This window comes from Sturnira hondurensis, unplaced genomic scaffold (assembly GCF_014824575.4).
Source record: "Sturnira hondurensis isolate 20B ecotype Veracruz unplaced genomic scaffold, ASM1482457v3 Scaffold0015596, whole genome shotgun sequence".
NCBI classification, from domain to species: Eukaryota; Metazoa; Chordata; class Mammalia; order Chiroptera; family Phyllostomidae; genus Sturnira; species Sturnira hondurensis.
In genome coordinates, this window is record NW_028088227.1 from 882,855 (window position 1) to 895,999 (window position 13,145).

At 47.6% G+C, this 13,145-nt stretch overlaps 1 protein-coding gene across 1 annotated transcript in view; it reads left to right on the forward strand.

Moving 5' to 3' along the window:
* Positions 1-13,145, forward strand: part of HK2 (hexokinase 2) — a 60,578-nt gene that overhangs the window by 12,881 nt on the left and 34,552 nt on the right. Inside the window, exon 2 of the mRNA XM_037064926.1 lies at positions 3,972-4,134. Within this exon, the coding sequence (XP_036920821.1) occupies positions 3,972-4,134 (163 nt within the window). The remainder of the gene's footprint in view (positions 1-3,971; positions 4,135-13,145) is intronic.

Below are 13,145 nucleotides of genomic sequence, written 5' to 3' on the forward strand. Positions count from 1 at the left end.
AGGGAGGAAGTTTCGGCCAAGGTGCTATAGTTGCATTTCATACCCTTTCTCTTAGTTCCATGTGATGGAGAGGAAACTGAGGCCCTGGGGTCATCCAAGAAACCACAGGGTGGGGAATGTCTGCCCACACTGAGAGGCCAGACAAAGGTGCTGGTCCCAAGGGCCTGGCTTTAGAGCCAGACACACCTCCCCTCTAGCTCTGCCCCTCACCACCAAGTGACCTGTTACGAAAAGACAGTGAAGGTAAAGTCAGTGAAGCCGTAGGTTGGTGTCTTACAGGGAAGAAATGCTTGATAGAAGGTTCGCTGCTGTAACTATCAATGTCACTTTCGTCTGCCACTGATCACTGAAAGGTGATTATAATCTATTGGGTAAAAGGCATCTGACAGAGTGAAGGTTGACTGTTTAACTTGTTAGAGTCTTTAGGTTAAAAATGAGAATTGTCAACTGGATTTCCAACAAGCCCCTCTCAGCTTCAATATCAAAGTTAAACTAAGAATGTCCACTGCAGAACTGTGGCCACTCCACCTTTGCTCTTTGGTCTATGTGACCTCGCACTCCAAGAAGTGATGGTACAACCTCTTAAGAAGGCTCTGCTGTCCCGTGTGGGAACTCTCTGGCTTTCTTTGCAACACTCAGGGCCATCTGTTGAGTGGGGAGTGGGTGGCAGAGAGGCTCTAGTCCTCTCCTCTCATAGGAAAAGTAGTAATGTAGGAGCTTCAACTCTGCCATGTATCCAACTCATGATGGTGGCCAGAGACATGTCTGCTGCCCCTGCTTCCCTACGCCTTGCCAGGTCAGCTCCATGGGCCATGCCTGCCACTGTGTGCCCTTTGTATCTGCATTGGGGGATGACAGGAAGAGAAGATGGCCTTTTAATGGACACGGCTAGCCTGACCGTCCCACCACGCCATCTGGCCTATATAGACCCTGTCGTTGTCCAACAGAAGGGGGCATTCATCTAGCAGAGTGGACAGGAACACAGATGGTCCAGGATGCCCAGTCTAATCCTGGCTTGGTCCTTTATATTCGTGTGACTTTGGGAACATTTCCTTTCCTTCTTGGTAGAAGGTGGTTATAACACTGCTCACCTCACAGGGCTGCTGCGAGAATTTAAGTGAGTTAATGGGTGTGAACCTTGAGAACAAGGTCAGTGCCACAGAGGATTTGCTGGCATTACTATTGACCACAGGGCATCCCAGGCTATTTCTGGATGTAGCCTGGTGTTGGCTTCTGGTCTGGTGGTCCTGGACTTTGTACATTCACATGAAGATGTGTAAGGCATCAGGCAGCCTTCTTGGGCCAGCCCAGGTGTCATCAGGTCTGAAACGGGCTGCCCTGGCCGTGATTAAAGTTGCCCTGGACCCCGGGATCACCGGAGATTTGTCTCCCACGGCACCAACTGAGAGGGGCCTTGTCTGAAGCTATACCTGTTGACCTGGGGAGCCTCAGACAACATTTCGGGGGAGGCCAGGCCTCTTCAGGAGTATGCTGGCTCCCCCTATGTTGCAGAAAACCCACATCAGTGACCCAGCTTGGGCTGGGGCTGGTGTCCCACCGCCTGGGAGGCTGAGGCAGATGGTGGGCTCAAGTCAGGTAAGGTGCCAGAAACCTGAAATCAGAAAACAGAATGGACCATTGGATTCTTCCGGCTTCAGACTGGTGGGCTTAGTCTGGGGAAACTCTTTAATAAATGCTGACAACAAAGAGTTCTGGGAAATTGTTATTTCTGTGAATTGGAAACCCAACATGACAAGCCTGGTCTCCCTGGTGGGGAGTCAGGGGGGAGAAGAGAAGTGGCCTAGGGCCTTTACCACCTCTCTGTTCCCACGCCCCCTTTCTCACCTGGTGGGTGGACGGTGCGGCCAGTTCTGTTGCATTGTAACCATGCATCTGCGGTGGAGGGGGCTGGCCGATCCACCAGACGCCTTTACCTTGCTTACAGCTGCTTTCTGCAGTTTACTCCAGACTCTGATCTTTCCCTTTTTGGGATTTTACAAGAGTGGTGAAAGATTGAGTACTGATCAGGATATTTGAAATGATCTGAAAAGGGCTAATCTCATTATTCTATGGGGACAGAAACAGGCCTGAAGAGGACACGCCCCAACCCCACAGGAAGTTGGGACACAGCCAGGAAGAGAGCAGATGTGAGGAAGGACACACAACAGAAGACACTGGGATTGTCCTTCTCTTGCTATTTTCCTGGAAATCCTAGGCCACACATTTGGTTAAAAGAAAATCTAAGAAGAATTGACTAAAAGGCTAGAACATATAAGGCCGTACTATGAATGAGGACATTTGTCTGGGAAAGCTAATAAAAATTTACGCTTCTTTGTCAGAGTTGGGTAAGGGCAAGAAACACGCAGGCACTGACTTGTGTTGCCCTCAGGAATAACCATGGCAATGCTTATCAGCCGAGCTTTGCCTTTGGAAGCCCTGGGGTGCTGGAGCTGGGAGGAGCAGGGTCCCTTTTGGGCCCCCAGTGTGCTGACAGGACTGGGAGGGCCACGGTCTTCACACCTTGAGGGCACAGCTGGGGCCTGGCCCGAGGCTCCTGACTCTCTCCACCCCCACCCTCCGTGGCCAGTAGCCTCCCTGTCATGGACACGCCCCTGTCATGGACACGCCCCTGTCATGGACACGCCCCTGTCATGGACACTGCTGTTGAGAACAGGGAAATCTGTGCCTCTTTGGATGGATTGCTATCTGATCATTTCTTAGTAGTAGAAAATTGGCAATATTTATGGCCAAGGCAGATGGGTACTTTCAAGAAGGAAACTGCCTCAGAAGGATTCCCGATACTTCTCCTTCTCCTGGTATATCTGGGGAAAGTCCATATAAGTTTATTTTGGGAACAAGATCAGTGACATAACTATAGAAAGCTGCCTCCATCTCTGAGGGGAGGATAGTTGCGTTACTCTTTGTGTAGGGTCTCTGCTGTGCGTCAGGCACTGTGCTAGGCTCCAGGGATGCAGGGAGCAAATAGACATGGCTCTTCTTGCCCTTGGTGCTTATATTTGGACACTAATAAATGCATATTGCCAAAATGTGGATGGTTCTGTGGAAGGAAAAGCCCGAGCTCTCAGAAGAGCGGGAGGACTGACTGTTTTATTGGGAGGGTCAGGGAAGGCCTCTGTGGAGAGAGGCTTGAAGGGTTGGTAAGAGGTCAGATGGCAGGTGGTCAGTGGCAGATGAAGAGTGAGGTAAGGAGCTGGAGGGCCCTTGTGAATGGGCTGCGGGGTGGAAGGGCGAGTTGGGTGAGTTGGGGACTGAACCAAAGATAAAGTCTGCACAGAAATGCAGGGCTGCGCGTTGAGTTTAGGAGGTGGGGAGAGGCCAGACGGTACAGGGCCTTGGAAGGATTTCCAAGGGCTTTGGTTCTAAGGGAAGGCCACTGAAGGGTTCTAAGCAGGGAAATAATAGCAGCGTCTGGTTGGGGGTGGAAAATGGTGGAAGAGATAAAAGTAGAATTGAGGACTGTGTAAGCCCAGGCAAGAGGCGGCAGCTGCTTGGCCTAGGTTGAGGAGTAATAGGGTTGACGTGACCTTGTGAGGTAAAAAATTTCTAAGTGTTTTAAAAGGTGTTTCATTTATTTATTTTTAGAGAAGGGAAGGGGGCGGAGAAAGAGAGGGAAACATCAATGTGTGTTCCCCTCATGCACCTCCTACTAGGGGCCTGGCTCTCAACCCAGGCAGGTGTTCTGCCTGGGAATTGAACTCCCTACCCTTCACAGGCCAGCACTCAATCCACTGAGCTACACCAGCCAGGGCTATTTTTCTAATTTTAATTTTTAGCTTAGTTTCTTTTAAAAGACAAAGTCCTGTCAAATGGATTCTGGTTAAATGGTCTTGCATAACATACATATAACAGACTTTGTTCTTTCGAAGGGTTGAGTGATGTTCTCTGGTATAGATGCATACCATCATTCATTTAACTTACAGGCCTCCACTCTTGTTTTCCCCTTGTTGCAGGTTGACCAGTATCTCTATCACATGCGTCTTTCCGATGAGACCCTTCTGGAGATTTCTAGGCGGTTTCGCAAGGAGATGGAGAAAGGGCTGGGAGCTACCACTCACCCCACTGCCTCAGTGAAGATGCTGCCCACCTTTGTGAGGTCTACTCCAGATGGGACAGGTACTGCGCTGTGGGGTAGCGTGGTGGAGGGGATGGCTCTTGCTGCTCCACTGCTGGTGGGAGACTTGGGTGGCTTTGCTCAGGGACCTAAAGAATTGTATATCAGTGAAGGTTCTCTGGTTTGCAGCCTGGCTAATTTAAGCATGCGGCAAATTTAACGAAGTCTAGGGGGCAGGTTAGACAGGAAGACTGGCAAAGCAGGCAGGGTTGGCTATCAAGGTAGAAGTAAGTGTATCTTTGTCAGGCTGAGCAGGGCTGCTGTCAGGCATCTGGTTCCTGTTCATGTGCTGAGGAAAGCTGCTTGGCTCAGTTTGGGATTTTACGGTCCTGCTGAGATTGCTGTCAGTGATGGTGACGAACAACAAATGTGCCTAAGATGGTCATGGCCACGGGCCATGGCAGCCTCTGGCCCACCTCACCAGCACATTCCACAGTCTTACTGGAGAAACAGTGTGGTACAGATCGTCCTAGATTGTTCTTGAACTCATAAAGAAAGAGTATTAGGTGTCCGAATAGACTTGGGAGAATGTGAAGAGTCACAGTGCATATTAAGATATTAATGGCTCTGAAGTTGCGCAATAACTTCAAGCTTTGTTTAATCCCCGTGTTTGGGTTCAGCATTCCTATTTCATGGTGTGCTACCAGGCAAGTGAGGAATCAAAGTGGAGCAAAGGGCCGTGGTGGAGACTGAAGTTGGAGGGTGGACTGGGGCCAGGTCATAGAAGGCCTTGCCTGACTGCCTAAAACTTTGAGTCTTTCTTCAGTAACCACTGGCGAATAACTGAAAGCTTTCGAGGGCTGTGAGGAGAGCTGTCTCGGTGTAACAGGCATCATCAGCAGTATGTGCAGAGTGGGGGAGGGGTGATGCAGCTGGTGGGGCACAGGACAGTGGCCCGGGTAGCGTGTGGTCAGTGGGGCCAAGAGAGAATTCTATGGTGATTCCAGCGGGTTAAGCCCAGCTGCCTGGGGGTGGCGATATCCTCAGAGAAGGGAATGGTCGTCCTGACTGGTGTGGCTCAGTGGATTGAGTCCTGGCCTGTGAACCAAAGGGTTGCTGGATCAGGTTCCAGTCAGGGCACACGCCTGGGTTGCAGGCCAGGTCCTCCAGTAGGGTGTGCTTGAGGGACAACCACACATTGATGTTTCTCTCCTCTTTCTGCCTCCCTACCTCTCTCTCCAAAAAAATAAATAAATAAAATCTTTTAAAAAAGAGAGAGAGAAGGGAAAGGAGCCAAGTTGTGTCACACAGCTTGTTTCATTTAACCTTTCCAGTCATCCTCCATTTTGGAGATGAGGGGGCTGTGGGGCCGTGAGGGGTGAAGGGTGTCGGACAGCTGCCCTCTTCTCGAGGGTGGGAGGAAGAGCCCAAGAGCCAGGGTAGCCGAAGAACCAGAAAGTCCCAGAACCCAAGGGAGGAGAGAGAGCGTCAAGGAGTCGGTCACTAGTGAGGCATCTGCAGAGAAGTCCTGGGGGTGGGGGTTGAGGGTTGGGACAGGGCTTGTTCACACGCCATGCTCCTTCAGTATTTCCATCACACCTGTGTCCTTGAGGCTTACCTGCCTGAGAGCCGCTAGGGACCTAGTTTGGCTAACAAGAATTTGTACCTTTCTATGATTCCTAAAGTAAGTATGTGTTTGCTGAAGACTTGGGACCCAGCCTGGACCCAAGGGCGTGCGTGACCTTGTTCAGGATTGTCCTCTGAGCAAGTGTGTCTCAGCCCTTCAAAGAGCTCTGTGGGGTGAGGGGCCCCCCAGTTCTCCAGTGTCCCTTGTATGCCCTCTAGATCGGCACCTGTTGTACCTGCCACTCCCTCTGAGCAGTGGCCACAGTTGTTTCTTTTGTTTCTATTTGACATTTTGATAAATTTACCAGTTTGTTAAGGCCAAGGACCTTGTCTTTGTTTCAGGCACTAGCACTAAGCCAGTACCTGAATATTTACTGAATGTATATCATGGATAAGGGCTTTTTTTTTAGCTCCTGCATGCACTGACTCATTTACTTTCACAAAACCCTACAAGGACGTGGGTACCAGTTATATACATATACATATACATATACATATACATACACACACACATACATATATATACATATATTTTTTAGATGAGGAATTTGAATCACTTGCCTAAGGCCACTCAGCTAATGAGAGGCCTGGTCAGGATGCAAACTCATCCATGTCAAAGGTCAAGCATTAGGACATCATGTGTGAGCACGATCAGAGCAACCCAGCACATCGGGTTGGGTTTGAATGTCTGACTGGTAGTACAGGCAGGTGAATAAGTGCTGGAGAGAACAAGGTACTGGTTGGGCTTTTTTTCTTCTCATTGCTTTCCTGAGATTGGAGGCACAGAGCCCCGTTCTGTCTCTTGAGGTTTGCACTGGTGACTGGGCCGTGTGGTCATTAGTCCCTTTCCCTGGTCTCAGGGCAGGGTCCTGGGAGCCCATCTGTGGGCTGTTCCACCTCTGCCCCAGTGTGGAGCAGCAGGTCCACTCTTGGCCTCTGTGAACGTGAGTTGCCTGGATCAAGGACAGGAGCCAGAGGCCAACTCCTGCATCTGTCTGGGGCTGAAGGGTCTGGGGCAGGACTTGTGTGCCTGACCTCCTTTCCGTGCAGAAACAGTGAGACTTTACATGGTTTTTGTGAAACCCAGAGTGCCTCTTTATAATCGCAAATTCTACAGTGTAAATGGAGCTGGTGTGTAAAAGGAATACTGTGTGTTGATGTTTTATTCACTTAAGCAGAGCAAGTGCCCCTTAGAGAACTGGAGACCAGATGGTAGGAAGCCCAGCCCCCAGCCCCTTGGGTTTTCACTGGCAGGAGGGCCTATGGCCGAGCTCTTTGTCTCCACTCCCTGGGACTCAACCTTTTATCCTTAGCAAAGTGAGAGGTGGATCGAGCAGACCCAGTCTGTCTGCACCTGTACTAACTAGAACTAGAGTGTTCAAGTACCTACACACAGTTTCTCACAATACTGTAAAGAGGGAAAAACCCGAATGTCCGTCAGTTGGGCACTGGTTAATTAATGCAGAAAACAGTCCTCTGCAACTGATCCCAAAGCATGGGATACAGTCATCTGTATTAGTATAGCGGGGTCATGTATACATGTGCGTGTGCACAGGTGTGTAATGTTTCAAGCATATACTTGTATATTGAACTACTGATACTGGTTATCCTGGGATGTGTGGCTGGCAATACTAGTTAAGTTGAAAGGTGTGTGTATGACAACTCGGCAATTCCAGCTACAACTTGAATGAACTCCCACATGAACTGAAGGAGACGCGTCCAAGAATGCTCACAGCAGTGTTGCTTATGACAGCATTTTGGGAGTAGTTTGCAGCAGAGTCATGTGATGGCATGCTATACAGCATGGCGCGTCAGTGACCTTGAATCAATTGGGCACATCTCAAAAACAATGAGCGATGCGTTGTAGAAGGCCATGAACCTCATGGTAGTTGGGTGTCAGTGAAAAACCGTCACTCGGAGCAATGGTATTCATTGCTTAGGACATACACGCATCATAGGATTATTTAAACTGGGAAACGCACACCAGATACATGAGAGAGGTTGCTTCTGGGAGAGAGATGGAACCGTGGAGTGGAACGTGAGAGTGTGTAGTAACTGGAAGTGGTCAACATCAAGGCTTTCAGTCTTCTGTTTTGTTTGTTGGGGCTATGAGCTATGAGATGACATCAAGGACCAGAGATGCTTCAGTAGATCAAGTCTATAAAAAATAAAAATACTGAGTCCGTCTGCCTCAAGATGGAGGCATAGGTGGAAACACTGTGCCTTCTCCCACAACCAAGTTTGAATACAACAAAGGTTTGGAGAAACAAAGACACAACCAAAGGACAGAAAATTGAATTATACGGAAGTCCGACTACATCTAACCGTTCAACGGGGACGGTAAGAGGGGCAGAGCCAGCACCGAGCAGGGTCNAACCCGAATGTCCGTCAGTTGGGCACTGGTTAATTAATGCAGAAAACAGTCCTCTGCAACTGATCCCAAAGCATGGGATACAGTCATCTGTATTAGTATAGCGGGGTCATGTATACATGTGCGTGTGCACAGGTGTGTAATGTTTCAAGCATATACTTGTATATTGAACTACTGATACTGGTTATCCTGGGATGTGTGGCTGGCAATACTAGTTAAGTTGAAAGGTGTGTGTATGACAACTCGGCAATTCCAGCTACAACTTGAATGAACTCCCACATGAACTGAAGGAGACGCGTCCAAGAATGCTCACAGCAGTGTTGCTTATGACAGCATTTTGGGAGTAGTTTGCAGCAGAGTCATGTGATGGCATGCTATACAGCATGGCGCGTCAGTGACCTTGAATCAATTGGGCACATCTCAAAAACAATGAGCGATGTGTTGTAGAAGGCCGTGAACCTCATGGTAGTTGGGTGTCAGTGAAAAACCGTCACTCGGAGCAATGGTATTCATTGCTTATGGACATACACGCATCATAGGATTATTTAAACTGGGAAATGCACACCAGATACACGAGAGAGGTTGCTTCTGGGAGAGAGATGGAACCGTGGAGGGGAACGTGAGAGTGTGTAGTAACTGGAAGTGGTCAACATCAAGGCTTTCGGTCTTCTGTTTTGTTTGTTGGGGCTATGAGCTATGAGATGACATCAAGGACCAGAGATGCTTCAGTAGATCAAGTCTATAAAAAACAAAAATACTGAAAAGCTCTTAAAGAAAGATCGAATAAAGCAGAAGTGCCTCGGGGGCTGTAAGTTGGGCCAGAGAGGGATTTTCCTGGTACCTTCCATTAATAAAACATCTTCACTCCTATCTGTTTTCTATATTGGGGTCCTGTATTTAAAAATGAAAATTCTCTTTTGTTGTTGGTTCTCCGGTGAAGTGCTGAGAGGAGCAGAGTGAGCGGGAACCGCGGCCTTTCCCCGAGACGTGGTCATGAAGCCCATGGGCCTTGCTGGTGCACCTGCTTGCTGGCCCGGTCACAGTCTGGGCTCTGTTGCTGTCACCGGTGATTCTGTTCCACGGAAGGCTGGAGGCCTTGTTTGGGCGGTGTTGACTCCACGCTGGCCTTTCTCAGAACCTTTCTCAGCCCGTTCCTTTTCAGTGTTTCTTTTGAAATCTGGGAAATTAAACCTCAGATTTCAATTTCTGATCTTAGAGGGACCTGATCTTCAAATCAGTGGCTTTCTAACTTTTCTGGACTTTTCTGGACATACTCACAGCAAGAAGCACATATGTTTAAACACTGATACATGACTGATACATATTTCAGGGGCCAATGTATGTTCTTAAATGTGACACAATCGGATCGATTACCTTCTGGTCTTTAAGAAGGTTGCTAATTACCACCCACTAAATTTTTTTCAGCTTGCAGTCACCCAGTCACTGCCTTCAGTGCTCTGCACCCAGTCTCGCCCTGCATGGGCATCTGTAAAATTGGCTACTTCTCGCCAGGGGTGAGAGGTGGTTTCAGGCCAGCGTGTGGTGTGGGGTGAAGATCAGAATTCTAGGTTTAGGTGGGGTTGAAGTCTGGCTGCTTTAGAGCATTTCATTTATGCTCCGATCCTCCATTTTCTTATTCATAAAAAGGAAACATCAGAGGGCTGGCTAAACTGAGAATTAATGGGGAATCAGATAGGTGACCTTCTATAAACTGTCCAGGACTCAGCACAGCAAGAGGCATGCCCAGCATGGATTTTGGGGGAGAGGATCAGTGAGCCTCCTGAGGTCCTTTTGGAGGGAGCAGATCTGAGGGTTCATCCCCATGACCAGAGGCCCTGCATTTTGGAGTGAGGACCAGGCCCATCACACTGAAGGAAAACGAACCCCGTGTTATGGCTGGAGTTCTGGTGAGAAGGAAGGTCCTAGCTATCTAATGGTAATCAAAGTCCTGGTAGAAACTGTGGGAGAGGCGTCGGGAAGTTTCAGGCCGTTCGCGTATGTGATGGAGGCCTCCATTACTCTGAAGGAAATTGAACCCCACGCCATGGTTTGAGTTCTTGGTGAGAAGGAAGGGAATGTCAGCAGCCACGGAGCCTTGTTGGGGCTGATTTCAAAATACCCGCGCTTCATGAATGTGTGGGCCACTCAGTGCGAATAAATGTAGTTGGTACCAATGAAAATGAAATATGCATAAAGGCTCCAAGAGTATCTTACTCAGATGACTGAATTTGGTGTCATCTGGGGTATGTATATAAAATAAAAATCCCTATTTTTTCCCACCAAAAAGTTTATAAAGGTTGAAGAACTGTGTGACAAACATCCTATACAGACGACCTAGATTTCACGTTGGTATTTACTAGGTTCGCTTCCTCACACTCCTCCATCCTCCTAGTCACCTTCCTGTTGTCCTTTTTGAACCATTGCAAAGTAATTGCAGAAGTCAGTTCGGCCCTAAAACTTCAGCATGTGCATTACCAACTAGAGTTCAGTATTTTCTCTTGTTTCTTGTGGTGCAAAATGTCATGTGGTGAGATGGCAAATATTAAGTATCATCTGATGAACTGACACCTGTTTAATGCTGCCCCCATAAACAGAGGAGGACATTGCCATCAGCCCGGGAAGCTCCCTCCTGCCGCTTCTTCCCAAGCAATCTCTGTCCCCAGAAGCAAATGCCACTTAAGCTTTCCCACATGGATTAGTTTTCCTTGTCCTAGAACATTCCATGACTATAATCATACAATATTTTAGCTTTATGCAAGGCTTCACTTACCCATTGTAACTTAGGCTTTACTCACGTTGTGCGTTCGTTCCTTTTTTGGATGCTGATGCCACGGTATGATCGTAATCCTATATGACGTGAATATTGACCTCCAATTTTTGCCCAAAGCTGCTGTAAACATTTTTACATGAGACTGTCCTGTGTGTGAACACATGTGTTCATTTTCTTGGGTGAACAACTAGGAGTGGAATTGCTGGGTCATGGAGTTTGAGGTATATTTAATTTATAATAAACTTCCAGATCTTTTCCCAAAGTGGCTGAACCATTTCACAATCCCACCAATGATGTAGGAGAGTTCCACTGGCCCCATATCACCAATATTTGTTGTCTAACTCCCTCCCACCTCACCCCGCCACCCTTTTGTTTTTGGCAGTGCAGGGTTGAGTCAAATGTTCATTTGTATTTGCCAGGAATCCCATCGTGCTGACCTCTCTCTGGGCAGCCCTGACCTCAGCTACGGCTGTGCATAGGTCGTGCCAGCCCCAACCACAGCCCTCAGTCCTCGGGTGTCCACCATACATCTCAGGGATCTGCCTTTCAGAGGACAGTTTCATCTTAAGAGGAAATGCAGGCATAATTGACACCATTTAAGGAGCATCTGTGATGTCTGTACTAGGCTATTTACATAAATAATCTGTTTTGCCCTACGTGCAAACTACGAGAGAGGCATTTCCCAATTTAATAAATGAGACAGCTATTGAGGGTTGATGCCAAGGTCACGTGTGGCCAGTTAGCGGTCGAGTTGGGATTTAAGCACAGGTCGCTGTGACTTCATGGCCCTAAGAGTTGTAGTTTACATCGGCTCTTGTTGCTGAACTAGAGCAAATCAGTCTTTTTAAATAGGTCATGAGTTGGCTTTGTACCATTATAATAAGAAACTCAAGTAATAATAACCCAACTGAAAGTCCTTGAAGAGTCTAACTTCATGTTCCAACTTAGAAATACATTCTTTTTGTAGTGTCTTTACCACCCTCATCTTGACACTTAGGTACAACAATGTCTCATAGGCAGAGTGAGATGAAGACTTTGCTGTATCAATCATACGGCACTTCCCTAGTTCCCTGAGTTGTGAATTGTTTTCACGGGTGAGTGTATCTCCACCCTCTGTCCACTTAGAGAGCAGCGAGTGATGACGGTGATAGTGATGACAATGGAAAATTGTAGGCTTTTTAAATGCCAGGTACTGTGGTAAGAAATGCGTTTGAGCTATTTTATTAATTCTCACAATGATCCAATGCTAGGCAGTTTGAACCCCATTGTATAGAAAGACTAGAGTTAGAGAGATTAGACAACTTGCCCAAAGTCCCAGAGTGAGCAAGTGGAAGTGTTGGGATTTGAACCAGCTAGCTATGTGCCAATGCCCAGACCCTTGCGCACACCACTAATGGTGTATTTTAAGCTTATCTGCCCCTTCCCCCCACTGCTAACACAAGGCATTAATTTTTCTCTTAGTGACACAGACCTAGCTGTTCAGCTCACTCACTAGAGACCCCCGAGGCTGAGCCTCTGTGTGGCAGCAGTGTGCTGAGCTGTCTTGTGCCCTGCCTTTGAAAAGTGAAAATTATGCTGGGATGATAAGGCCTACACAGACGAAATGATTACAGAACGATATGAGTCATATAACGCAAGGACATGATGTGATATAGGGCGATTAGCCTGGTGATAGATGGTGTGGAGGCTGGTAAAACCCTGAAAGGAGCCCTTTTCTTGGTCGCTCAGCATTGTATCAATAGCCAGATAGTGGAGATAGATCAGTAGCATGCACACAAATGAATAAGTGGGTTAATATGGTGTCTACAATGTAAACTGAAGATCGTATTGATAAATGGCCTCCATATATAGTAGCTAGAGTTTATGAAATGTTTACATGCACCAGGCATTGTGCCAAACACCTTATGCTCTCTTCTCATTGAATCTTGATCAAAAACTTTGTGTGCGTGTGTATGTTTCCCTGTGTCCTGGGCAGTGGTGGAGGAGGTGCTAGCTAGACTAGGTTATGACTATCCCCTTTCAGCAGATGATAAACTCTGTGTATTAGATTTATAATAACTTACCCCAAGCATATGGTTAAAACAGGATTTGAACCCAGTTCTGCCTGGCTGAAAATTTTAACACACTCAGCACCTACACCATATTGAAACATAATCATGTTTTAATCCTCTGAAGAGTGGTTTCACATCTGTGGAGCTAATGGAATATGTACCTCTCTGTGACTGGCACATATTTTAAGCTTAAGAAACATTTCCTGATAGAGAAGCACGAGGAAGGTGCATTCCGATGGTGCTGTGGATGTTCTG